Source organism: Stegodyphus dumicola, chromosome 11 (assembly GCF_044657685.1).
Source record: "Stegodyphus dumicola isolate Sdum_Otavi_A_Nest chromosome 11, ASM4465768v1".
In the NCBI taxonomy this organism is placed as follows: Eukaryota; Metazoa; Arthropoda; class Arachnida; order Araneae; family Eresidae; genus Stegodyphus; species Stegodyphus dumicola.
This window is the reverse complement of record NC_140778.1, coordinates 167,017,010-167,043,030: the sequence shown is the minus strand read 5'-3', so window position 1 is coordinate 167,043,030 and position 26,021 is coordinate 167,017,010. Positions and strand designations below refer to the sequence as shown.

The 26,021-nt window shown below is 49.5% G+C and overlaps 2 protein-coding genes, 1 non-coding gene and 6 pseudogenes across 3 annotated transcripts; all 9 read right to left on the bottom strand.

The window, feature by feature from the left end:
- Window positions 1-3,101: 3,101 nt before the first annotated feature.
- Window positions 3,102-3,268, bottom strand: LOC118180142 (U2 spliceosomal RNA; annotated as a pseudogene).
- A 1,906-nt stretch (window positions 3,269-5,174) lies between these two features.
- Window positions 5,175-5,348, bottom strand: LOC146994589 (U2 spliceosomal RNA; annotated as a pseudogene).
- A 5,267-nt stretch (window positions 5,349-10,615) lies between these two features.
- On the bottom strand, window positions 10,616-10,765 carry LOC146994588 (U2 spliceosomal RNA; annotated as a pseudogene).
- Window positions 10,766-12,681: 1,916 nt separating this feature from the next.
- On the bottom strand, window positions 12,682-12,873 carry LOC146994587 (U2 spliceosomal RNA). Its single transcript, XR_015044306.1, has one exon. It is a non-coding gene; the product is annotated as a U2 spliceosomal RNA (small nuclear RNA).
- LOC146994586 (uncharacterized) lies at window positions 12,862-15,078 on the bottom strand. Its single transcript, XM_085826503.1, has one exon. It carries the CDS (start codon window positions 14,473-14,475, stop codon window positions 13,138-13,140), a length of 1,338 nt encoding a protein of 445 aa, XP_085682629.1. The 5' UTR covers window positions 14,476-15,078; the 3' UTR covers window positions 12,862-13,137.
- A 2,244-nt stretch (window positions 15,079-17,322) lies between these two features.
- On the bottom strand, window positions 17,323-17,472 carry LOC146994585 (U2 spliceosomal RNA; annotated as a pseudogene).
- Window positions 17,473-19,381: 1,909 nt separating this feature from the next.
- On the bottom strand, window positions 19,382-19,563 carry LOC146994584 (U2 spliceosomal RNA; annotated as a pseudogene).
- Window positions 19,550-24,669, bottom strand: LOC146994583 (uncharacterized). The gene has a single exon (XM_085826212.1). The coding sequence runs from the start codon at window positions 24,412-24,414 to the stop codon at window positions 20,122-20,124; it is 4,293 nt and encodes a 1,430-aa protein (XP_085682338.1). The 5' UTR covers window positions 24,415-24,669; the 3' UTR covers window positions 19,550-20,121.
- Window positions 24,670-25,037: 368 nt separating this feature from the next.
- On the bottom strand, window positions 25,038-25,202 carry LOC146994582 (U2 spliceosomal RNA; annotated as a pseudogene).
- Between the last annotated feature and the right edge of the window lie 819 nt (window positions 25,203-26,021).

Below are 26,021 nucleotides of genomic sequence, written 5' to 3'. Positions count from 1 at the left end.
CTCAGGAATCCGTCTGGCCCGTAAGCAGACGTTGAAGATCTTGGCAAGCACCGTACACTCCGGATCAACTGACTTCCAATGGTTGTAGGTCAATCGATCCGGTCCCGGGGCCGAGTTCTCAAAAGCATATAGCCGTCTCGCCACTTCGGAGGCGGAGAATGGTGTAAGGTCCAAGGAGGGAGGAGGAGACTCACTTGCAGTGAAGAGTGAAATGTCGATGTGTGAACGTCTCTGGGAGGCGATGAAATAGTCCTGTAGTTCTTGTCTGCTGATGGCGCACTTATTAGACTCGCCTTCTGTCAGTAACCGGACCGCTCTGCGTCGATTTCTCCTGTAGAGCTTTTGCAGAAACTTGGGAACATTGCAGGAAGAAGGTGCATTGCGTCCACTGGGCGGGGCATCAGATGCAGGTGGCAGTCGCACGGTAACGGCAGTTGTCTTGTAGATGTCATCCAGCAGGGCAAGAAAATCATTCCAAAGGGTGCTAGGATCCACATCACTGAGAGCATCTAGTCTTTCGTGGAAGCAGTCCAAAGGCGAACTATCTTGCGGCTCTGCGGAGAAGGCGGGAACGTCGTCGGCGAAGTCAAGGGCTCCATCATCACCAGCGTCCTCAGGCGGTGGTGCTTGTGAGGCATCAGGGGTAGAGTCAACCGAGGTGGTAGGAGAACCAGCACTGTGAGGCCGTACAGGGTGATCACTTTCCTCCGGAGGTGTAGACCTAGCACGACCATCAGACAAGGTAACTGCAGAGGGCGTGTCGCAAACTACCGCCGTGGGAGCATCATCTCTAGGTAGCGTAATTTCCACAGTAAGGCCACTGGCGGTCGTTGCAGGATCAGGGTGAGGAGGCATGGAAGGAGGCCTCATTGAAGACTGTAGCGAAGCATCAGGAGGTAACGGAGCAGGGGTCGTCCATCTCACTCGTCTTCGTCGGGGGCGTTCAGGAGGAGGGACGGATGGAGTCATCTGCCGTTGTCTTTCACGTCTATGGCGGGCTTGGTGATTCAAAAAACCACCACGTGTCTGGCAGGAGAAGTCGCAAATATTGCACCTCCATCGATGAGTGATCCCTGATGGCAGGATAACGGGGAGCTCTCTGAAGCACTGGTGTCTCGACACACGTGTGGCAATGGAACATCGGCAGTGGGCGCACCAGTTCTTTGTGGTGGAAATCGCAATTCCATGGGCATACTCCAGGTGACGACACAGGGAGTGTCGCAGCGTTGACCATTGCCTGGCATGAAAAGTCCTATTGCAGCTGGATTCTGTACAAGCCAGTGTATCAGTCAATGGGAAGACAAGGTGGACCGTCGCTTCATTCCGGCATGTGACATCGGGGAAGATCTCTGGTGAAGGTACTCTCGGTGGGTCGACAGCTGAGCTGGGCAGCGTAATCTCCGGAGATGGCATGAAAGGCTGCAGTTCACTATTAGGTGAGGGAACCGCAGGGGACTCTACAGCAGGTGATGGACTCTGTGAAGGTGGAACTGAACCTAACTCAGGAGGCGTGACTGCACGGGTGCAAGGAGCAGTTGTAACACCAGATCTTGTAGACGAGGCTGACGGCGGCGTAGAGACACAACAGGCAGTGGGAGAGGTGGCAGTTCTTTCGGCATCCATTATCTCAGGCGGCGAGGAAACGGCAGAGGACGAACTGTGGGCGTGGCTCGCGGCAGTCTGAAGTCGGGAGCTGTGCAACACCGGAGACGCAGGAGAGGCAGAGAGTGGAGACATCAGATCCAGGGAGATGTACGTATCGTCAGTAGAAGAATCACGGCCATCAGTAGTCCCAGGAGAGTAGGCGGGAGCGTTGTGGCGTTCCTCAGCATCCAGGAGCGAAGGCCTAACAGGAGCAGTCGTAGTCGCTGGGAGCTTATGCGTACTCGTAGAGGTGCACGGCGCGGCTGAGAGGGCTGTGGGAGTGGAAGCAGCTACATCAGCATACGACCTTCCTTTCGACGAGATACCAGTCGAGGAAGAGGCACAGGCGTGGCCCGCTGCAGTCCTAGCTCTAGTATGGTGGCACACAGGGGAGATAGAGGGAATGGCGATAGGCGTGTGCTTCAACGGAGCTGGTTGGTATTCATTAGTGTCAGAACCATGGGTCAAGGCGTGTTTCAGTAGACGCTTCCTCTTCTTGAAGACGTATCCACATACATAGCACGGGAAATACACAAAGCGGCCAGATGGGTCCCTTTCGTCTCTGAGCATGGCACGATTGGAGCCGGAACCTTGTGCATTGTCGAGCTGAGCAGGCGAGGTGGAGGGTGCTGAGGTAGGTGTGGCTTGCAATCCTTTCTCAGCTGTGCCGGGCGTAGAACATGAAGCACCAGGCTGTAGAGCAGTGCGTGCCGGGACAACAGCAGTGATGCGGTCCAGGTGTTGTCTTAAATGGCCACACTTAGTCAACGGTGGACCCGTAGGAGTAACGAAAGCAGCTACGTGGCGCATCTGTGAAGACGGGGTGGGCGTGCCCAACACAGGAGGGACGTTGCTTGGGCCAGCTTCAGGCTTGCGCATTCCTTGAGAGCTTTGTTGGTGTCCGGAGATTGGTGCGGCGGTCTGGGCGTGGCTTGCATCTCTGTGTCCAGCAAAGTCGCTTGACGTGAGCGGACATCCTTTAGCTGCGGCAGTCTTCATCCTTGGATGCGTAGGTCCTCTGGTGACGGCTCCATCCTCCCTAGTGGCGGAGACAGGATCCCGGTATCCAGGGGTGAACTTGGGAGACTGGAATCTTCCACTGGCAGCGGCAGCGTCAATCCAGGCCTGTGGTAGCCCTTCAGGGCTGGCACCATCTTCGGCGGCACCGGGAACCTCCACACGGCGACCAGCAGGGTCCTTGGCATTGCAGGCTCCTCCTCTCGTGGCTCCAGACATCATGGGCAGGAACCTGCTTAGGGCAGCATCGTCCTCAGGAACCTTGGACATCGGATTCTTCCTCAGGAACTCCGGGCTTGGAACTGGATCCTCTGGAACAGCAGGCGGAGAACAGGAACCGGGTCTCCTCACAGCTGGAGGTGGGCGGGGCCTTGGCCGGGCAGCAAGGCGGGGCGGCGAACTCATCCGTTCTTCAGAATATCCACCACTCTGGATCTGAAAAAAGATCAAACCGACAAAATTAATAGAAGGCGACTCGGCCTTCGGCGTTCAATCTGCTCAACCGGTGCTATGAGGCTGTCACAGGGACACAAGCAACTAGCCCACCGATTAAGCTGATAAGAACAGATACTACACTTTGATCTTAGCCAAAAGGCCGAGAAGCGATGCAGAATTCTCTGGCGTGATGAATTCACTTTCAATTTTTCATATTTCAAAAGTCCTGAGCATTCGTGCAGGGGGAGAAGGGGGTGCAGAAGACACAGGTTAGCGAGTGCTGCTTGGGGGGTTTTTATGATATGTCGTTATTTCATCCTCCTCCTGTGTTACAAAAAAAGAGGTGTACAAGGATGACCAATTTCTGTCTAGTCAAGTGGATCATTTTGCGGTCCTTCCTAATGTTCCCATTCTGGAGGCGTCAGTCCCCTCCTCCTTCGGCGGGGCTAGTTTTAAAAAGCCAAGGACGTCAAAAGTTCATTTCATTCAAGATTCAATTGCAAATTTTATTCTTACTACAGCAAATGAACCACAATGCTGAAATATCCTCACAGATATTTCTACAATATCGCAATAACTTACAGTAGTTATATTGGACGTTTTACGGAAACGTTGGCCGGAACAAAATTCAAAGTAGAAAAAGTTAATCCGATCTCAACGCGAAATCGCTACAGTCAATAACAGCAGTAAGTAAACAACTGAATTCCGGTGTTTTCCTCCAGCTTTTATAAGCTTATGCACCATGCAACATAATATTCTCGTATTTTCCCAATTTTTTTTCAGATGGGAAAAGAGGACAATGAAATATTCATGAAAGTGTTCATTTCTCTGGAGTAGCTTCCTCCTCCGAAAAATCTCATTGTCACTGCAGGTGAATATAAAACAAATGTAATTACAAAGGCAATAAAAATAGCAAAACCAAAAATAAATAAATAAATATTCCTGGAGTTATCGAATGCCCATGCTTGGGAAGAAATTATTTTTTGTGATTAAACAAATATTGAGACAGTAAAATTTATCAGCCAAAACTGCATTACATAATGCCAGAGTTTGATTGACACAAACTCGACATGCACAGTCGAGCACATGGTTTCCAACTCAGAGATACTCTCTCTCTCTCTTCAGTTCAAACGTTGCACTTGAAAACACAGAGTGAAATATTAGGAACCTAAAACAATTAAACAAACAGAAAAATTACAAAAAACACTTTACAAATTAATTTGTAATATGTACAATAAAACAGTACTTTTTAATTTACAATTAATGATTACTTTGTATTCTACACTTCCACACTAGTGGCGGGCAAGCCATCTCAAAACTCAGAATAAACTGCTTCCTGCATAGTGCAGCCATCTATTGGCATTTTCCCGTTTGTTAATATTAATGTACCAACAAAATAAATGAATGAATGAATAAAAACATAAATACAACAATCCTTAACAATAATTGTAGACCATTACAATTAGCTGGCGTTTAGAAATCATACAGAGACAAACAAAACATTAGGAAACAGACAGAAAAATCTTTGTTGCTGCAGTGTGCCTACAAACATTTTACACCCTTTTGAGAGTTATTTACAATAAAAAGGCTCGTGTGTTGAAAGAAGCAATGTGTATACGCGCGTTGTAGTGGGAAAGATCTGGCAAATGTGAATAGGAATTCTCTCAAACTTACATGAAATGAGACAAAAATGTTACTCCAAATGAAATTTGAGTGATATTTCGAGGCCGATCTTCCTTCAATCAGTCAGACAGAATGAGTAAGTTGTTAACAGTACGGGGAAAAAATGTGGATTTTATGGGATTTCTGTAAATACGAATAAAACTTCGTATTTACAGAAACAAGAACTTGACACTGAAAAGAACGAGGGTTAAACCCGAGGCTCCAGAATGTTCCCATTCCGAGGAAAAGAACGAGGGGCCCGAGCAATAGCAAGTTAAAAAAAAGGCAGGTCGCCGCACACTCGTACAAAGGTATGATGTTGTCAGACCTTCGGTTTTCTGAAATTTGAAGGGGCCATTTTAAAAGGACATTTTCCTGAGGATGCAGTGGGTGAGTGAAGTTTCTGCTTTTTGGATATATTGTGGGCCGTATCCTGCAAGTAGTGCCATAGCAGGCCAACCCGTGGCGAGGGCGGAATAAATTCCTAACCACAAGCCTATCTGCAAAAATTAGTTTAATATCTTGACGTCATGTCGACGTCGTATCAGATATTAAGCTGATAAGAACAGATGTTTTTTATTGAACAATATTTTTGGCCACTTTACAGAAGAATGATAGTAGCGGGAGTCCTCTGACTGGCCGGTTCTCGGAGAGGAGCTGCCACCTTCCACTGGCTGCCTTTTTAATCCTCTCTACCACTGCATTGTGCCTCGCTTGGTAGAGACGGCTGTATCTCATGCAGTGGCAGAGGACATGCGGGAGGGTCTCGAGCTCAAAGTTGCATCTTCTGCAGCCACGGGAGCCATTCACATTGCGACGAACACCGTTCAGGGGGACGAGGTTTAGCCTTGCACGATGTATAAATCGCCAGTCGGCGAATCGTGTAAATGCCCCGTTCCGGAAAAAGTGAGAGCTTGCTTTGGCAGCCGCTGCGCATTCCATCGCCTTGCCCTGGTTGGGATAAGTGATGAGTTTCTCTGCGCGGGATTTCTTGATGGCATTCCGCAGGGTGCGGAATACAAGGCGTCGCTTGCCGGCTGTTATGGTGGTACCGTCATGAGAGATCTCCACAGTGTGGTCGTCAGAAATTGTCCACGTGACTTTTAGGCGACGGGCTGCGCTTCTGGCCGCGGACCAAACTGATGAAATTGGGTTGGAGGTGCTCCTGGGAAAGTCTTCGTCACATCCCGAAAGGAAAGTTGCAATCTCAGAGAAGGAAGGAACCCTTTTCAGTCGTCCACTTACAAGTCGCGTAAGGTCCTCCCAAGCGAGCTGTTGTATCCCAGGGTCCAATGAAGTGAGCAACTTGAAAGCGCTGTCAATCCTTGCTATATCTGAGCTTTCGGCAGCCAGCGGGATACCAAAGCATGCAGATTCCTTCGCGCCGTAAAGATATTCATTTGCCGCCTCGGGAGGTAGGTTGAGAGTCCTCTTTAGTAGCGGGCGCACATGTGAGTCAATTTTTGCCCAGTCGGTTTTCTTCAACCGGGCCGTCCTCATATCAAAATCCATTGATGGAAACACAAAGGATTTGTGCGCGTCAATGCGCTGCCAGGGAGCAAGTGGCGAATTCAGGATCATCTCGCATTTCTGTAGGTAAGTATTGAGTGCCTCGATGTCCGGTGGTTGTTTGAATCCAATTGGTTTCCCCAAAAATTCCTCACCTTCACCCTCACGAAGACACCTGATGGCAGTGCCGTCGATCGAGAACTGAGAGTGGCGGACACCCGTTGGGCGAGCTCCGGAGATATGTAGGGAGAAGCATTTTCTGGGGTTGATGTAGAGGCCAAGCTTTCCAACCAGGTTGTGCGTCAGATTGAGTTGTGTTTGCAGCTCCGCAGGGGAGGGCGCGAGTAGCAGTAGGTCGTCGGCATACGCCAGCATGCGGTGTAGAGGACTTTGCCCTTGGACTGCGACAAGTATCGGGTTGATGGTCAAGTTGAACAACAGCCCACTTAGGGGGCAACCCTGACGTACTTCGATGTCAATTGGAATTGGATCCGTGGGGCCTTCCTCTGTGAAGACGCGTGTGGACGCATCCGTGTACAGCTCCTGTATCAGCTCGGTGAAATGATTCCCAAATCCAGAGGCTCGAAGCGCAGCAAAAATTGCATCGTGGGGCACGGATCCGAAGGCATTGGATAGGTCCAATGACGCCAGGCAGATGTCAGATTGGCTGGTCCGTGCTAGCTGGATTCTCTGCTGAACAACGAAGTTATTTTCAAACACCCCGTCGAAGGGTAGAAATCCCTTCTGTGACGGGGAGAGGATGCAGTTGTCGATGAGCCAAGAAGTGAACCCTCGTGCCAGGCAACCACAGAACAGCTTGGCAATCGTAACACTCAGCGAGATAGGACGCCAGTTTTTGATGTTATGCGGGTCACCCCCTTTGGGTAGCAGGATAGTACGAGAGTCTTTCCAAGCTGCAGGGACTTTCCTAGCTTTCAAGCAGATGTTGAAGATGGCTGCGAGTACTGTACAGTCCGGATCAACGGCCTTCCAATGGTTGTATGAGAGTCGATCGTGTCCGGGTGCCGAGTTTTCAGCTGAATAGAGTTTCCTTGCGATCTCTGCAGGAGAAAATGGAGAGAGGTCAAGTTCTCTGGGGAGAGGGGATGGTGAGGTGTACACTGAGGTGTCAACTCGGTTGTTGCATAGGGCAGCAGCAAAGTGATCTTGTATATCCTGTCTTCCAATTGGGCATCTGTGAATCATCCCCGCAAATGAGTCGGACCGCTCTGCGTCGGTTACGACGGTAGAGTTTCTGGAGCAACTTTGGGTCATCACGTATCTTGGCGGAATTGTTGTTGTTTTCAGTTACATCCTCGCTAGCGGGAGGAAGACGAACTGCACTCGCGGCGGCCATCAAGATCTCGTCAAGTAACGTGGAAAAGGCATCCCACTGCTCAGTGGTCATCGGGTCGGACAACTCTTCCAGTCGTTCTACGAAGTGTTCTAGGGGGGACGTGACTTGTATTTCTACACCACCCAGTGGAGATCTCTTGGCATCATCCGATACGGCTTCTGGAACCGGTGAGTCGGGTGTAACTGTAGGACCGGTAGGTGAAGGCGAATCCGGGAAGGACGACTCCGGGAAGTGTTCTTCAAAGGAAGGGTTGGTTCCCAGATTGTCAGTCAAAGGCGCATCAACCTGTGGGGTAGTCCTCATGTCTGTTCCTGGAGGTGCGGCATCCTCTTGATAGGGCAAGGTATTAGGGTCTGTTGCACTTGTCGATTGGTAGGCAGTGGAAGGTCCATCAGTTCTAGCATCATCTTGGCGAGATGTACGGAATCGTGCAGTCCGTGCCTGTCGTCTTGCCGAGGTGGAGGGAAGGAGAGGCGTCACTAGAGGTGGCTGGAGTAAGCGCTGCCGTTCACGTCGGTGGCGTGCTTGGTGGTTAAGGAATCCACCCCGTGTTTGGCATGAGAAGTCGCACTGGGTACATCTCCAACGATGTTGAATGCCCGATTCGACGACTACGGGACGGTCTCTAAAGCATTGATGGGTCGAGACCTTAACGGCGATGGGCAATAGGCAGTGTGCACACCAGTTCCGAGTGCTGGCAACATCTATGCCATGTGTGTACAAGAGGTGTCTGCAGAGCGAGTGGCGGAGTTGGGTCCAGCGTTTCGAATGGAATGTCCTATGGCAGTCCCTTTCGGTGCAGTGGAGTGTGTCTTGCATCGGGAAGAGTAGATGGACAATAGAGTCACGTCGGCAGGATGTCTCTGGGCAGGACTCATGATTCTCCACATGAGTGGGCATAGGCAAAGGCTCCCTCACTGACAGGTTCTGCAATGGCCTGCTAGGACGTGGGCCAGGTGCAATTTGCTCAGTAGAAGTCGTAGCAGCATGTGAGCGTATTACATTGCTGTCTGGTGCGGGCAATTCAGTAGAGAGCAGATCAGTCCTTTCTGAGGGAGTGAGGCATAGGATGAGGACGTCCGCATCAGTCGTGTCTCCAGCGCTGGAGGTAGTATCCAAGCGTGTCTGGCAGGGTACTTGAGGTGCGACATCGGATTCACCAGGTAGGTCTTTACTAGGCGAAGTGGTCACCGGGACAGTGGCAGTTAAAGCAGGTTGAGGAGCAGCGTCTGTTGAGCCAGAGGCAGTGCAGTCCGTGTGGACGGGGCCTGGTGCAGGAGCAGCGGGCGGTGAAGAAGCGGCGTCAGTCAGTGTCTCAGGAGTTGAGGAGGTAAAGTCATCGTCTCCAGGAGAGGTGGGAGGCGGAGCCTGTCTGTGACGGAGGTGACGATGGGGCCGCAGCTGTTTCTTATTCAGGCAGGAGCGACCACAATCCGGGCAGGTGACGGCAGACGCCAGTTGAGGTGTGGAAGCATTAGTCTTTGGTCCAGGTATGACGGTGGGAGTAGAATTCCTGGCCGGGAGGGTGGAGTATGGTGTCGACGGGATTGACGTCTCCGAAGGTGGCAGCAAGTTCCTTGTGTTCTCCGCAGGAAACACCTTGGATTTAGCAGGTACGTTGGACGTCAGAGACTCCGTCCCCGCGGTGGAGGTGATCACTGCGCAGAGAGGACCGGTTGAAGCAGGATGAGCAGAACTCACTCTCATGGATGGCGAAGAAAGAGCTTCAGCGTAAGTGCGTGGGGGTGAGATCGTGAGTGTGTTCGATGAGCAGGCATGACCAGCCGCCGTCCGAGCCCGTGTATGATGACATACGGGCGAGATCAATGACCCAGGAATGCTCGCAGCTACCCTTCTGTCAGGAGGTGGGTGGAGCTGACTGTCTTTCTCCTGCACGTGCGTCCTTGTATGCCTTCTGAGGCCCCTTCTGCTCGTACACTCCAATCCGCAGACGTAGCATGCGAATGTAGACTGGGGTGTGGTGGGCGTGTCCTTGGCAGAGGAGGACGTGTGAGCAGACTCGGCGAGTGATGAACCCTCTGGTGTCCTTCGTTCACTAGGTTGACAAGTGACCACAGGTAGGAGCCGTGTGCAGCCAGAAGTCTTGGCTTGAATTCTATCCAACAGTTGGCGTAAGTGTCCACCTTTGGAAAGGGGCGGTCCAGAGGGTGTAACGAAAGCTGGCACGTGTCTGGGCAAGGAGGACGACCCGGTGGGCGTGGCTTCACTAGTGGCGATACTCCCGTAGTAGTAGGTGGGCACACTCCTGGCAGAAGAGCCGGCTCCGGGCAGGCAAGGCGTGGCACTAGGGACCACAGCGGCGACTCCAGGATGAGCAGCGGCACTAGAAGATGCAGGAACAGCTCTGGAACCTCCAGTGGCAATTTCGGGAGAGGCACTCGCTCCAAGGGCAGGAATAGCTCCGGCAGATCCAGCGACGACACAAGAGTTTCCATCGGAGGATCCATGGTCTGCAGCGGCGACTTGGGAAGTAGCCGGAACGGATTGGATCAATCCAGGGACAGATGCAACCGGGAAGGCTCCGGCCGTCACAGGGATGTCTTCAGAAGCTCCAGGGTAGGCAGGAATGGCCTCAGACAATCCGGGGGCCTCAGCTTCTGCATCAGGCGCACCAGGAGAGGCTCCAATAGATCCAGGGATGGCTTGGGAAGCATCAGCGGCTGATCCCGGAGCAAGAGGGACGACTCCATTGGATCCAGGGATAGCTCCAGCGGGAACGGCGGGCACTCCATGGTCAACAGCTGCTCCAGGGACTCCATGAACAGCACGGGAACAGGTTCCAATGGATCCAGCAACAGGACCTCCAGCGGGAACGGCAGGCACTCCACGGTCAACAGCTACAACAGGAACGTCTCCAGGGACTCCATGCACCGTATGGGAACCTGCTCCGGCATCCAGGACTCCAAAACTGGCTTCAGGAGGCGGTGAGCGTCTTCCAGGGCTCCGAACTCCAGGCGGTGGGCGGGGCCTCGGCGGTGGGCGAGGCCTAGAAACAGGAAACATCTTTAGCCACCAGTCTACCTGTAAAAACAGTAAGAAGTGACCAAAAAAGATGAAAAAGTATCGGCAACTCGACCGATTTACTACACTTTGATCTTAGCCAAAAGGCCGAGAAGCGATGCAGAATCCTCTGGCGTGATGAATTCACTTTGAATTTTTCATATTTCAAAAGTCCTGAGCATTCGTGCAGGGGGAGAAGGGGGTGCAGAAGACTCAGGTTAGCGAGTGCTGCTTGGGGGGTTTTTATGATATGTCGTTATTTCATCCTCCTCCTGTGTTACAAAAAAAGAGGTGTACAAGGATGACCAATTTCTGTCTAGTCAAGTGGATCATTTTGCGGTCCTTTCTAATGTTCCCATTCTGGAGGCGTCAGTCCCCTCCTCCTTGGGCGGGGCTAGTTTTAAAAAGCCAAGGACGTCAAAAGTTCATTTCATTCAAGATTCAATTGCAAATTTTATTCTTACTACAGCAAATGAACCACAATGCTGAAATATCCTCACAGATATTTCTACAATATCGCAATAACTTACAGTAGTTATATTGGACGTTTTACGGAAACGTTGGCCGGAACAAAATTCAAAGTAGAAAAAGTTAATCCGATCTCAACGCGAAATCGCTACAGTCAATAACAGCAGTAAGTAAACAACTGAATTCCGGTGTTTTCCTCCAGCTTTTATAAGCTTATGCACCATGCAACATAATATTCTCGTATTTTCTCAATTTTTTTTCAGATGGGAAAAGAGGACAATGAAATATTCATGAAAGTGTTCATTTCTCTGGAGTAGCTTCCTCCTCCGAAAAATCTCATTCTTCACTGCAGGTGAATATAAAACAAATGTAATTACAAAGGCAATAAAAATAGCAAAACGAAAAATAAATAAATAAATATTCCTGGAGTTATCGAATGCCCATGCTTGGGAAGAAATTATTTTTTGTGATTAAACAAATATTGAGACAGTAAAATTTATCAGCCAAAACTGCATTACATAATGCCAGAGTTTGATTGACACAAACTCGACATGCACAGTCCAGCACATGGTTTCCAACTCAGAGATACTCTCTCTCTCTCTTCAGTTCAAACGTTGCACTTGAAAACACAGAGTGAAATATTAGGAACTTAAAACAATTAAACAAACAGAAAAATTACAAAAAACACTTTACAAATTTATTTGTAATATGTACAATAAAACAGTACTTTTTAATTTACAATTAATGATTACTTTGTATTCTACACTTCCACACTAGTGGCGGGCAAGCCATCTCAAAACTCAGAATAAACTGCTTCCTGCATAGTGCAGCCATCTATTGGCATTTTCCTGTTTGTTAATATTAATGTGCCAACAAAATAAATGAATGAATGAATAAAAACATAAATACAACAATCCTTAACAATAATTGTAGACCATTACAATTAGCTGGCGTTTAGAAATCATACAGAGACAAACAAAACAAACAAAACGTTAGGAAACAGACAGAAAAATCTTTGTTGCTGCAGTGTGCCTACAAACATTTTACACCCTTTTGAGAGTTATTTACAATAAAAAGGCTCGTGTGTTGAAAGAAGCAATGTGTATACGCGCGCTGTAGTGGGAAAGATCTGGCAAATGTGAATAGGAATTCTCTCAAACTTACATGAAATGAGACAAAAATGTTACTGCAAATGAAATTTGAGTGATATTTCGAGGCCGATCTTCCTTCAATCAGTCAGACAGAATGAGTAAGTTGTTAACAGTACGGGGAAAAAAATGTGGATTTTATGGGATTTCTGTAAATACGAATAAAACTTCGTATTTACAGAAACCAGAACTTGACACTGAAAAGAACGAGGGTTAAACCGGAGGCTCCAGAATGTTCCCATTCCGAGGAAAAGAACGAGGGGCCCGAGCAATAGCAAGTTAAAAAAAGGCAGGTCGCCGCACACTCGTACAAAGGTATGATGTTGTCAGACCTTCGGTTTTCTGAAATTTGAAGGGGCCATTTTAAAAGGACGTTTTCCTGAGGATGCAGTGGGTGAGTGAAGTTTCTGCTTTTTGGATATATTGTGGGCCGTATCCTGCAAGTAGTGCCATAGCAGGCCAACCCGTGGCGAGGGCGGAATAAATTCCTAACCACAAGCCTATCTGCAAAAATTAGTTTAATATCTTGACGTCATGTCGACGTCGTATCAGATATTAAGCTGATAAGAACAGAAAAACTTTTTATTGAGTCTAGAGGATGTTTACAGCTATTTACATAAGTATATACAGAAGCAACCATCATTTTCACATAGTGATTTTACATATTCTTTTCACGATATTTACATAAGAAGATATTTTCATATTCAATGCACCCGCAAAACATTACAACTGTACTTCGCATCACACTGCTACAAAATTGGATAACCGCAAAGCAAATGTTCTTTTTAAAGTTCAATTACACCTAAAAAGCGATTCCTTTTTAACTCATATGAAATAGTCCAAATGTCGGGGAGAAGTCCACTCTTGAATGCCCACCTATTCATTTCCTTCTGGAGTCTGCACTGGATTTGAACGTTGTTCAGAATCATTCGGGCGTTGAGCTTCCGCAGTAGGGGCGTGTCTTTGTTGGCGCACCTGAGGAACGTTTGTGAGGTGTTCTACGTAAATATCGCGTGAAAAGCTGATGGTATCGCTCACGATCAACTTGCGCATCAGGGAGGCGTACTTTCTGGAGCAGAGGCGGTTCACAACACGATCATTGCTCGGGTCCCAAGACCCTAATGCCCCAACGATGATGGCGTCGACACGGACATCAGAGTAGTTCCGGCGAAGAGTGTTAACAAGAGGGCGATATTTTTCAATCTTTTCCCTTCTTGCAGCGTCGAAGGCGGCACGTCGATTATCAAATGGAACCGTGACGTCCAGAACGAGGCACGAGTCGTCTCGAACAAGGATGAGATCCGGTCGGAGGGCGTGTCCATGTAGGATCTGGTTCTCTGTGAGTACTGCCCATCTCCCAGCTGCGGCCTTCTTGATCCTCTCTACCACTGCGTTGTGGCGGGCTTGAAAAGAGCGGCTGTACCTCATGCAGTGGCAGAGGACGTGAGGAAGAGTCTCCAAGTTGTTGTTGCACCGGCGGCAGCCTTTAGAGCCGTTGTTCGTGCGTCGCGTACCATTTAAAGGCACAAGGTTTAACCTTGCAAGATGTACGAAGCGCCAGTCGGCAAATATTGAGACAGTAAAATTGAATGAGCCAGTACTGAAGAAATGCGAACTGGCCTTAGCTGCTGCTGCACATTCCATCGCTTTTCCTTGATTTGGGTAGGAAAGCAATTTGGTGGTCCTTGCCTTTTTGAGAGTAGTTCTGAGGGTCTTGAAAATGAGGTGGCGTTTTCCTTGTGGGAGAGTAATACCCTCGTGGATGAGTGACACGGTGTTGTTGTCGGCGATTTCCCAGGTGACATGCAGGCGACGTGATGCACTTCTAGCAGCAGTCCAAACTGAAGAGATGGGATTGGACGTGGTGCGGAGAAAGTCTTCGTCGGATCCAGACAGAAAGGCAGCTAACACATGGGGCGTGGCAGTGATGGACGTCCTTCTCGAGACGAGGCACTTCAGATCTTCCCAGGCGAGGAGTTGGATCGCAGGATCGCTGGAGGTAAGTAGCTTGAAGGCCCCGTCTATCCTAGCAATATCAGAGTTTTCGGCGGCTAGGGGAATGCCTAGGCAAGCAGCTTTGTTATCACCGTAAATGTAGTCGTTTGAGGCCTCAGGTGGAAGATTTAGAGTCTCTTTAATTAAGGGACGAATGTGAGCGTCGATCTTGGCCCAGTCTGTCTTTTTCAAGCGAGCCATTCGCATGTCTAAGTTCATGGCAGGAAAGGCGAAGGCCTTAAGGGCATCGAGACGCTGCCATGGCGCAAGCTTCGATCGTAGCAGCTGGTCACATTTTTGGAGATAGGTGTTTAGTGCGTTGTTATCCGGAGGAAGTTGGAATCCGACGGGTTTGCCCAAGAATTCACCTTCTTCTCCGTCACCAAGAGTCTTGATCCGTACACCATTGATGTGGAAGGTAGAGTCTCTTGTCTCAACAGGTTGGCGTCCAGACAAGTGAAGGGCGAAACACTTCCTTGGATTTAGGGAGAGGCCGAGTTTCTTGATGAGGGTGACCGCCAGGTCAAGCTGTATTTGCAATTCTTCCGGTGATGAAGCCAGGAGTAGAATGTCATCCGCATACGCTAGAACACGGTGGGTAGGACTCTGTGCTTGGATGACTTGTAGAATCGGGTTAATCGTCAGGTTGAAAAGTAGACCACTTAGTGGGCATCCCTGTCGTACTCCACATTCAAAGAAGATAGGATCTGTAAGGCCTTCTTGAGTGAAGATGCAAGTTGAGGAGTTAGTGTAAAGGTCCCGGATGAGGTCGATGAATGCAGTTCCAGCTCCCGCAGTATCGAGTGCAGCGAAGATGGCCTCATGAGGCAGGGATCAAAATGCATTACTGAGATCCAGAGAAGCCAGGCAGATGTCAGTTTTGGAAGTCCTTGCTAGCTGAATCCGTTGTTGGACAACGTAGTTATGCTCAAATACGCCGTCAAACGGGAGGAAGCCCTTCTGGCAAGTGGAGAGAATCTCGTTGGACATCAGCCAGTCGGTGAATCGCCGCGCAAGGCAACCACAAAACAATTTGGCGATGGTGGTGCTTAGGCAGATGGGTCTCCAGTTCTCAGGAGCACTAGGGTCGCCTTTTTTGTATAGTAGCAAGGTGCGTGTGGCTTTCCAGTTCTCAGGAATCCGTCTGGCCCGTAAGCAGACGTTGAAGATCTTGGCAAGCACCGTACACTCCGGATCAACTGACTTCCAATGGTTGTAGGTCAATCGATCCGGTCCCGGGGCCGAGTTCTCAAAAGCATATAGCCGTCTCGCCACTTCGGAGGCGGAGAATGGTGTAAGGTCCAAGGAGGGAGGAGGAGACTCACTTGCAGTGAAGAGTGAAATGTCGATGTGTGAACGTCTCTGGGAGGCGATGAAATAGTCCTGTAGTTCTTGTCTGCTGATGGCGCACTTATTAGACTCGCCTTCTGTCAGTAACCGGACCGCTCTGCGTCGATTTCTCCTGTAGAGCTTTTGCAGAAACTTGGGAACATTGCAGGAAGAAGGTGCATTGCGTCCACTGGGCGGGGCATCAGATGCAGGTGGCAGTCGCACGGTAACGGCAGTTGTCTTGTAGATGTCATCCAGCAGGGCAAGAAAATCATTCCAAAGGGTGCTAGGATCCACATCACTGAGAGCATCTAGTCTTTCGTGGAAGCAGTCCAAAGGCGAACTATCTTGCGGCTCTGCGGAGAAGGCGGGAACGTCGTCGGCGAAGTCAAGGGCTCCATCATCACCAGCGTCCTCAGGCGGTGGTGCTTGTGAGGCATCAGGGGTAGAGTCAACCGAGGTGGTAGGAGAACCAGCACTGTGAGGCCGTACAGGGTGATCACTTTCCTCCGGAGGTGTAGACCTAGCACGACCATCAGACAAGGTAGCTGCAGAGGGCGTGTCGCAAACTACCGCCGTGGGAGCATCATCTCTAGGTAGCGTAATTTCCACAGTAAGGCCACTGGCGGTCGTTGCAGGATCAGGGTGAGGAGGCATGGAAGGAGGCCTCATTGAAGACTGTAGCGAAGCATCAGGAGGTAACGGAGCAGGGGTCGTCCATCTTACTCGTCTTCGTCGGGGGCGTTCAGGAGGAGGGACGGATGGAGTCATCTGCCGTTGTCTTTCACGTCTATGGCGGGCTTGGTGATTCAAAAAACCCCCACGCGTCTGGCAAGAGAAGTCGCAAATATTGCACCTCCATCGATGAGTGATCCCTGATGGCAGGATAACGGGGAGCTCTCTGAAGCACTGGTGTCTCGACACACGTGTGGCAATGGAACATCGGCAGTGGGCGCACCAGTTCTTTCTGGTGGAAATCGCAATTCCATGGGCATACTCCAGGTGACGACACAGGGAGTGTCGCAGCGTTGACCATTGCCTGGCATGAAAAGTCCTATTGCAGCTGGATTCTGTACAAGCCAGTGTATCAGTCAATGGGAAGACAAGGTAGACCGTCGCTTCATTCCGGCATGTGACATCGGGGAAGATCTCTGGTGAAGGTACTCTCGGTGGGTCTCCAGCGACGACACAAGAGTTTCCATCGGAGGATCCATGGTCTGCAGCGGCGACTTGGGAAGTAGCCGGAACGGATTGGATCAATCCAGGGACAGATGCAACCGGGAAGGCTCCGGCCGTCACAGGGATGTCTTCAGAAGCTCCAGGGTAGGCAGGAATGGCCTCAGACAATCCGGGGGCCTCAGCTTCTGCATCAGGCGCACCAGGAGAGGCTCCAATAGATCCAGGGATGGCTTGGGAAGCATCAGCGGCTGATCCCGGAGCAAGAGGGACGACTCCATTGGATCCAGGGATAGCTCCAGCGGGAACGGCGGGCACTCCATTGTCAACAGCTGCTCCAGGGACTCCATGAACAGCACGGGAACAGGTTCCAATGGATCCAGCAACAGGACCTCCAGCGGGAACGACAGGCACTCCACGGTCAACAGCTACAACAGGAACGTCTCCAGGGACTCCATGCACCGTATGGGAACCTGCTCCGGCATCCAGGACTCCAAAACTGGCTTCAGGAGGCGGTGAGCGTCTTCCAGGGCTCCGAACTCCAGGCGGTGGGCGGGGCCTCGGCGGTGGGCGAGGCCTAGAAACAGGAAACATCTTTAGCCACCAGTCTAACTGTAAAAACAGTAAGAAGTGACCAAAAAAGATGAAAAAGTATCGGCAACTCGACCGATTTACTACACTTTGATCTTAGCCAAAAGGCCGAGAAGCGATGCAGAATTCTCTGGCGTGATGAATTCACTTTCAATTTTTCATATTTCAAAAGTCCTGAGCATTCGTGCAGAGGGAGAAGGGGGTGCAGAACACTCAGGTTAGCGAGTGCTGCTTGGGGGGTTTTTATGATATGTCGTTATTTCATCCTCCTCCTGTGTTACAAAAAAAGAGGTGTACAAGGATGACCAATTTCTGTCTAGTCAAGTGGATCATTTTGCGGTCCTTTCTAATGTTCCCATTCTGGAGGCGTCAGTCCCCTCCTCCTTGGGCGGGGCTAGTTTTAAAAAGCCAAGGACGTCAAAAGTTCATTTCATTCAAGATTCAATTGCAAATTTTATTCTTACTACAGCAAATGAACCACAATGCTGAAATATCCTCACAGATATTTCTACAATATCGCAATAACTTACAGTAGTTATATTGGACGTTTTACGGAAACGTTGGCCGGAACAAAATTCAAAGTAGAAAAAGTTAATCCGATCTCAACGCGAAATCGCTACAGTCAATAACAGCAGTAAGTAAACAACTGAATTCCGGTGTTTTCCTCCAGCTTTTATAAGCTTATGCACCATGCAACATAATATTCTCGTATTTTCTCAATTTTTTTTCAGATGGGAAAAGAGGACAATGAAATATTCATGAAAGTGTTCATTTCTCTGGAGTAGCTTCCTCCTCCGAAAAATCTCATTCTTCACTGCAGGTGAATATAAAACAAATGTAATTACAAAGGCAATAAAAATAGCAAAACCAAAAATAAATAAATAAATATTCCTGGAGTTATCGAATGCCCATGCTTGGGAAGAAATTATTTTTTGTGATTAAACAAATATTGAGACAGTAAAATTTATCAGCCAAAACTGCATTACATAATGCCAGAGTTTGATTGACACAAACTCGACATGCACAGTCCAGCACATGGTTTCCAACTCAGAGATACTCTCTCTCTCTCTTCAGTTCAAACGTTGCACTTGAAAACACAGAGTGAAATATTAGGAACTTAATTAAACAAACAGAAAAATTACAAAAAACACTTTACAAATTAATTTGTAATATGTACAATAAAACAGTACTTCTTAATTTACAATTAATGATTACTTTGTATTCTACACTTCCACACTAGTGGCGGGCAAGCCATCTCAAAACTCAGAATAAACTGCTTCCTGCATAGTGCAGCCATCTATTGGCATTTTCCCGTTTGTTAATATTAATGTGCCAACAAAATAAATGAATGAATGAATAAAAACATAAATACAACAATCCTTAACAATAATTGTAGACCATTACAATTAGCTGGCGTTTAGAAATCATACAGAGACAAACAAAACAAACAAAACATTAGGAAACAGACAGAAAAATCTTTGTTGCTGCAGTGTGCCTACAAACATTTTACACCCTTTTGAGAGTTATTTACAATAAAAAGGCTCGTGTGTTGAAAGAAGCAATGCGTATACGCGCGCTGTAGTGGGAAAGATCTGGCAAATGTGAATAGGAATTCTCTCAAACTTACATGAAATGAGACAAAAATGTTACTGCAAATGAAATTTGAGTGATATTTCGAGGCCGATCTTCCTTCAATCAGTCAGACAGAATGAGTAAGTTGTTAACAGTACGGGAAAAAAATGTGGATTTTATGGGATTTCTGTAAATACGAATAAAACTTCGTATTTACAGAAACCAGAACTTGACACTGAAAAGAACGAGGGTTAAACCCGAGGCTCCAGAATGTTCCCATTCCGAGGAAAAGAACGAGGGGCCCGAGCAATAGCAAGTTAAAAAAGGCAGGTCGCCGCACACTCGTACAAAGGTATGATGTTGTCAGACCTTCGGTTTTCTGAAATTTGAAGGGGCCATTTTAAAAGGACGTTTTCCTGAGGATGCAGTGGGTGAGTGAAGTTTCTGCTTTTTGGATATATTGTGGGCCGTATCCTGCAAGTAGTGCCATAGCAGGCCAACCCGTGGCGAGGGCGGAATAAATTCCTAACCACAAGCCTATCTGCAAAAATTAGTTTAATATCTTGACGTCATGTCGACGTCGTATCAGATATTAAGCTGATAAGAACAGAGTAAAACGTTTTATTCAGGAAATGATATGTGCTATTTACAGAGATATTGAAGTCACCAGCACAAGTAACCCAATAATGCACGCAGTGCGGTTTTTTCTTCTACATTTTATTTACAAATGAGTTTATGAAATTTTTGATGGACAAAGGAATATTTACAGGTATATACATAACGTGTGAAATAGTACATTGCCATACATCAGCTAGTCAAAGGTATATGTCGTCTCAGGCATAGAGAGTCACTGGATTATGTCGTTGATGGCATAGAGAGTCACTGGGATTAGACTAATAAATGAATGAATGAATAAACGTGGAGGACTGACTGTAGGGAAGTCACGGCTACATCTGGGAGTGATCAGAGCGGAGCTTCGGTTGTGTGCTGTCGCGGATTTTGCCGGTATTGCCATGGAACTTGTCGCTCACCAGTGAGGTGCTCCACGTAAATGTCGCGGGACGCGCGAATGGTGTCACTGACCACAAGTTTCCTTAACGTCTTGGTATATTTGTCCGAGCAGAGGCGGCGCATCACACGGTCATTTTTAGTGTCCCAGGCACCCAGGGCTCCGGCCACGATTGCTTCAACTCTAACTTAGCTGTACCGCTGACGGAGAACCTCGGCAGTCGGTGTGTACTTCAATTCCTTTTCCCGTCGAGCACTGTCAAAGGCCTGGAGCCTATTGTCAAAGGCCACTGTCACATCGATGATAAGTGCAGAATCATCACGTGTAAGGACAAGGTCGGGACGGAGGGGAAGGTCAGCGAGGTTCTGGTTTTCACTGGCAATAGTCCAGCGTCCTCGTGCAGCTTTCTTGATCCTTTCCACAATGGCATTGTGCCTCTGCTGGAACAGACGACTGTACCGCATGCAGTGGCACACGACATGTGGAAGGGTCTCGGCAGGATGGTTGCAGCGGCGGCATCCGCGTTGTCCTCGGAATCTTCGTCTAGCGGCATTGAGCGGGACAAGGTTGAGTCTGGCCCGGTGGATAAACCTCCAGTCCGCAAACCTTGTGAAAGTCCCCTCACGGAAGAAGTGACAGCTGGCCTTCGACGCCGCAGCACACTCAATAGCCTTCCCTTGATTGGGATAGGCACTGAGCTTGGATGCACGATCAGCTCTGAGAGCATTTCTCAGTGTGTGGAAAACCAGGTGCCTCTTAGATGGGCCAAGAACACAATCATTGAGGCAGAGGGAGATGGAGTGGTCACTGTCAATGGTCCAGCGAACACCAAGGCGGCGTGAGGCAGCACGGGCGGCAGACCAGGCAGAAGACGAGGTGTTGCAGGTGCCATGAAACGGGCCTGAGTCCGAGGCAGACAGGAAGGCAGCCATCTCTTCAGTAGAGGGCACGTGGCGAATCCTAGCAGCGAGGAACCGGCTGAAGTCATCCCATGCGAGGGCTTTGACACCCTGGTCACGTGAGGATAGAAGCTTGAACACGCCGTCCACGCGGGCGATGTCGGAGTCTTCCTTGGCCAGCGGGATCCCAAGACATGCAGCAGATGAGGCCCCGTACAGGTACTCATTTGCAGCTTCAGGAGGGATGTTAAGGGTCTCCTTCAGTAGGGGGCGTGCAAAGTCGTCAATACGAGCCCAGTCACCTTTACGAAGACGGCGGGTCCTCATGTCAAACATGAGTGCTGGGAAGAAGAAGGACTTGAGTGCATCAATCCGCTGCCAAGGAGCTAACTTTGAAGTCAGGATGGCGTTGGAAGTTCGCAAGTACCCATGGAGAGCATTGTTGTCCGGTGGAAGCTGGAATCCAATGGGTTTTCCGAGAAAAAGCCCATGGTCTCCGTCCAAAAGGTGACGAAATGGCGTGTCTCCAATCTTGAAGGAGGAGGCGCGCGTGCCCACGGGCTGTCGTCCAGAGATGTGCAAGGAGAAGCACTTAAGTGGGTTGAAGGTCAGAGAGATCTTGCTCGCAAGGTCCACAACTTTGTCAATGTGCTCCTGAAGCAAGGCAGGGGAGTCGGCGAGGAGCAGCAGGTCATCCGCGTAGGCCAAGATGTTGTGAGAGACGGAAGATGACTGGATGGCACGTATAATTGGGTCCAAGGCAATGTTGAAAAGCAGTCCACTCAGCGGACACCCTTGCCTGACACCACTTGTGATGGCAACAGGGGCAGAGGGGCCATCTGGGCAGAGGAACTCAGTGACGGAGTCGGAGTAAAAGGAGCGAAAAATGTCAACCAGAGCTTGACCAGCACCACAAGCTCGGAGGGCGGCGAGGATGGCGCAATGCGGGACCGAGCCAAAAGCATTGGACAGGTCCAGCGAGGCGATGCAGACATCCGCCTTCTTGCTCTTAGCAGATCTAATACGCTCTTCAAGAGCAAAGTTGTGCTCGAACACCCCGTCGTAGGGGAGGAAGCCTTTCTGTGAGGGAGATAGGATGTTAAACTCCAGGATCCACTCAGTGAGCCTGCGCGCAAGGAATCCAGAGAAGAGCTTGGCGATCGTCGAGCTGAGGGCAATGGGCCTCCAGTTGGTGATCTCTTGCTGGTCTCCCTTCTTATGAATCAAGATCGACGAGGTGTTCTTCCAGGCGTCCGGGACACGTCGGGCCTTTAAGCAGGTGTTGAAGATGACCGTCAGAACTTTACTTTCTGGATCAAGGGTCCGCCAGTGATGAGAGGTCAGGCGGTCAGGGCCGGGTGCCGAGTTCTCAGCAGCACGCAGACGATTGCACACTTCCGCAGGAGAGAACTGTGAGCAGTCCACTTCGAACTCGGGGCGTACAGAGGCATCATAGATGGAGGTGTCAATGTTGGCGAGAGGAGGCGGAGCGGAGAAGAAGTGATACACAGACTCAGCATCAAAGGGAGAGGAAGGGGAGTCACCAGCAGTGATGACACGAAGAGCTTTTCTTCTGTTTCTGCGGTAGAGGCGTTGCAGCGACTTCGTATCTGATGGAGCAGGACGCGGAGGGCGGCGGGCAGACCCAGATGTACGAGGAGGGAGCTTGAGGAACTCATGCGCAAAGGAGGAGATTTCTTCAAGCAGCTCTTCAAATTCCCTCCAGTTAGGCGAAGGACCGTGATTGAGGATGGAGAGCAGACGAGGTCGGAAGGAGAGTAGAGGGAAGTTATCCTCAGCAGGAACGTCAGCAGTGGTGGGGTCCTCAGGCGGAAGCTCGTCGTCAGAGTCGGCAGCAATGTCAACTGCAGGGCTGATGTTGAGAGGCAGCGACACTGGAGGTGAAGATCCAGGCGGAGAGGAACTAGCAGCAGACGAAGGAACAGCGGCGATGTCATCCGGTGGGCGGCAAGAGGCAGCAGGGTTACCCGAGGCAGGAGAAGCACTGGGGACACGAGCGGCATCAGGTGGCGTAGCAGACGGATGAGGCAGAATCGGCAAAGCAGGTTCTGGAGGCACGCTGACAGCAGGCGACGTCTGTGGGCGACGGCGTCGACGTGAAGAGGTAGTACGCTCCGGAGGTTGGACCTGAGCAGGGGCCTGGCGCTGGCGCTCCCGACGGTGACGGGCCTGGTGGTTCAGGAAGCCACCTCTGGTCTGGCAGGAGAAATCACAGGTAGTGCACATCCAGCGGTGAGCGATGCCAGATGTGATGATGACAGGGTGGTCCCGAAAGCAGGAGTGTGCAGATACCTTCGTAGCGATGGACTGCCGACAGTGAGCGCACCAATTAGTAGTGCTAGAGACATCCACTCCATGAGAGTAGTGTAGGTGGCGGCAGAGTGAGTGGCGTAGTTGGGACCACTGCCGTGCATGGAACGTCCGGATGCAGCTGGTCTCAGTGCAATGCAGCGTGTCCGAGACAGGGAATACCAGGTGGACAGTCCGGTCCTTGCGGCACGTGGTCTCAGGGAAGACAGCAGAATGAGGAACATCCGCAGGTCTCTCGGTGATCATCGGCACGTCAGGAAGGGAGGGCAGAACATCTGGCGGTCTAATGGCAGCAGGTACATCATCGGTGGAAACAGAGGAGTCCAGGGACGGTGCAGCAGCGGGATGCTGGCCAGAGAGAGACTGGGGCACATGACTAGGCTTAACAGAGTCGCTCCTCGGCGAACACATGGTGGTGGCAGGCAGCAGAGCAGGAGAGACATCCGATGGCAGAGGACTTACAGGTCTGGACTGGAGCGGAGACGGCACAGGCAAAGGATTCGACGAATCAGCAAGAATCTCGGCATACGTTCTTCCAGGTGTAGTCGGCGGAGCAGATATCGAAGCACAGGCATGGCCGGCAGCGATGCGAGCACGAGTATGGTGGCATACCGGAGATTCAGCAGGTGGGTCAGGTGGTAGGTCCTGTGTGTGATCAGCATTCACACGTCGAGGACTGTCAGACGAGGAGCCGTGTGTCAGCGCATGTTTCTGGAGGCGCTTCCTTTTGGAAAAGATGTGCCCACAGACATAGCAAGGGAACGACGAGAAGCGTCGACGCTTGTCAGAGGGATCTCTGTCGTCCTTCAAGCAGGCGCGGGAAGAACTCTGGCCAGGAGACACATCGATGGTGGAGGCAGGAGGCGAACCAGAAGGCAGTCCATCAGGAGAGGAGCGAACGGGTGGAGGCGACTTGGCGGTAATCCGTGCCAGGAGTTGTCTCATGTGACCATTCCTTAGTAGCGGAGGACCAAGAGGTGTAACCACAGCAGCAACATGACGAGCAGGTAAAGGCCGGGCAGACGAACTAGCAGCAGGAGAGGTACCCGACGTAGACAGTGGTCCAACAGGAGAAGGAGAGGCAGCCAGGAGAGAGGCCACGGGCCGTGGTGTAGAGTCCCGGAGAGGTGAGGCAGTTGGCGCTAGCTGAAAAGTGGATGGCATCTCAGGAAGTCCTGGAGTCGTAGGGGAGGGAATCCGTGGCGGTCTTTCAGGAAGTGGCAGGCACGGTGTAGACGAAGGTCCTGGCATCGCTGGATTTCAGAGCTAAAAGGCAAGCAAAGGCAAAGCAAACAAAAACAGAGGCAAATTTCAGCTGAAGAGGCAAGATCAAAGCGAGGCAGTGGGAGGAGCTTCGATTGGAGCTTTGGTGGAAAAAAAAAAGAGGAGGAAGGGGAAAGGAAAATAACAACGAGAAATAGGAAAAAAAAAGATGAGGAAAGAAAAAAAGAAGGGAAAGAGCAAAAAGAAAAGGAAGGAAAGAGCAAAGAAGAAGCCACGCCCACCCAAAAGAGTGAGGTAGCGGAAAGGAAATTTGAGGGCTTATCAAAACAGGAAACACACAGTAAACGGAGTATTTCTGAAATGAAAAGCGAGAAGAGATAGAAAAGAAACCATTTCTCACTAGAAACGACTGCAAAACAGCCGAAGCAGTAATAAAGGTGAAGAGAAAGTTAGGCACCGCCCAGCACCGTAATATACTGCAAGCAGTATATTCAGTGTAGACGGGAAAGAACCTGCTCGCTCACAGGCAACCTGCACGCTCACAGGTGAAAGGGCCCCATTAAACGCAAGTAAAGAACGTGTTCGAACCATCAAGCGTCAATGACAGGGGAGAGAGAGAGAGAGAGAGAGAGAAAGAAAGCAAAAATTACGTAGGGTCCACCTCGGCTCCGCTTTCAGCTCCGTCCACCAGACGAGTAAACTACTCCATCAGCATGGTCTGCACATCTAAAAAATAAAAACAAAATAAAACGTCAGATTAAGCTTATAAGAACAGATACTACACTTTGATCTTAGCCAAAAGGCCGAGAAGCGATGCAGAATTCTGTGGCGTGATGAATTCACTTTCAATTTTTCATATTTCAAAAGTCCTGAGCATTCGTGCAGGGGGAGAAGGGGGTGCAGAAGACTCAGGTTAGCGAGTGCTGCTTGGGGGGTTTTTATGATATGTCGTTATTTCATCCTCCTCCTGTGTTACAAAAAAAGAGGTGTACAAGGATGACCAACTTCTGTCTAGTCAAGTGGATCATTTTGCGGTCCTTTCTAATGTTCCCATTCTGGAGGCGTCAGTCCCCTCCTCCTTGGGCGGGGCTAGTTTTAAAAAGCCAAGGACGTCAAAAGTTCATTTCATTCAAGATTCAATTGCAAATTTTATTCTTACTACAGCAAATGAACCACAATGCTGAAATATCCTCACAGATATTTCTACAATATCGCAATAACTTACAGTAGTTATATTGGACGTTTTACGGAAACGTTGGCCGGAACAAAATTCAAAGTAGAAAAAGTTAATCCGATCTCAACGCGAAATCGCTACAGTCAATAACAGCAGTAAGTAAACAACTGAATTCCGGTGTTTTCCTCCAGCTTTTATAAGCTTATGCACCATGCAACATAATATTCTCGTATTTTCTCAATTTTTTTTCAGATGGGAAAAGAGGACAATGAAATATTCATGAAAGTGTTCATTTCTCTGGAGTAGCTTCCTCCTCCGAAAAATCTCATTCTTCACTGCAGGTGAATATAAAACAAATGTAATTACAAAGGCAATAAAAATAGCAAAACCAAAAATAAAAAAATAAATATTCCTGGAGTTATCGAATGCCCATGCTTGGGAAGAAATTATTTTTTGTGAT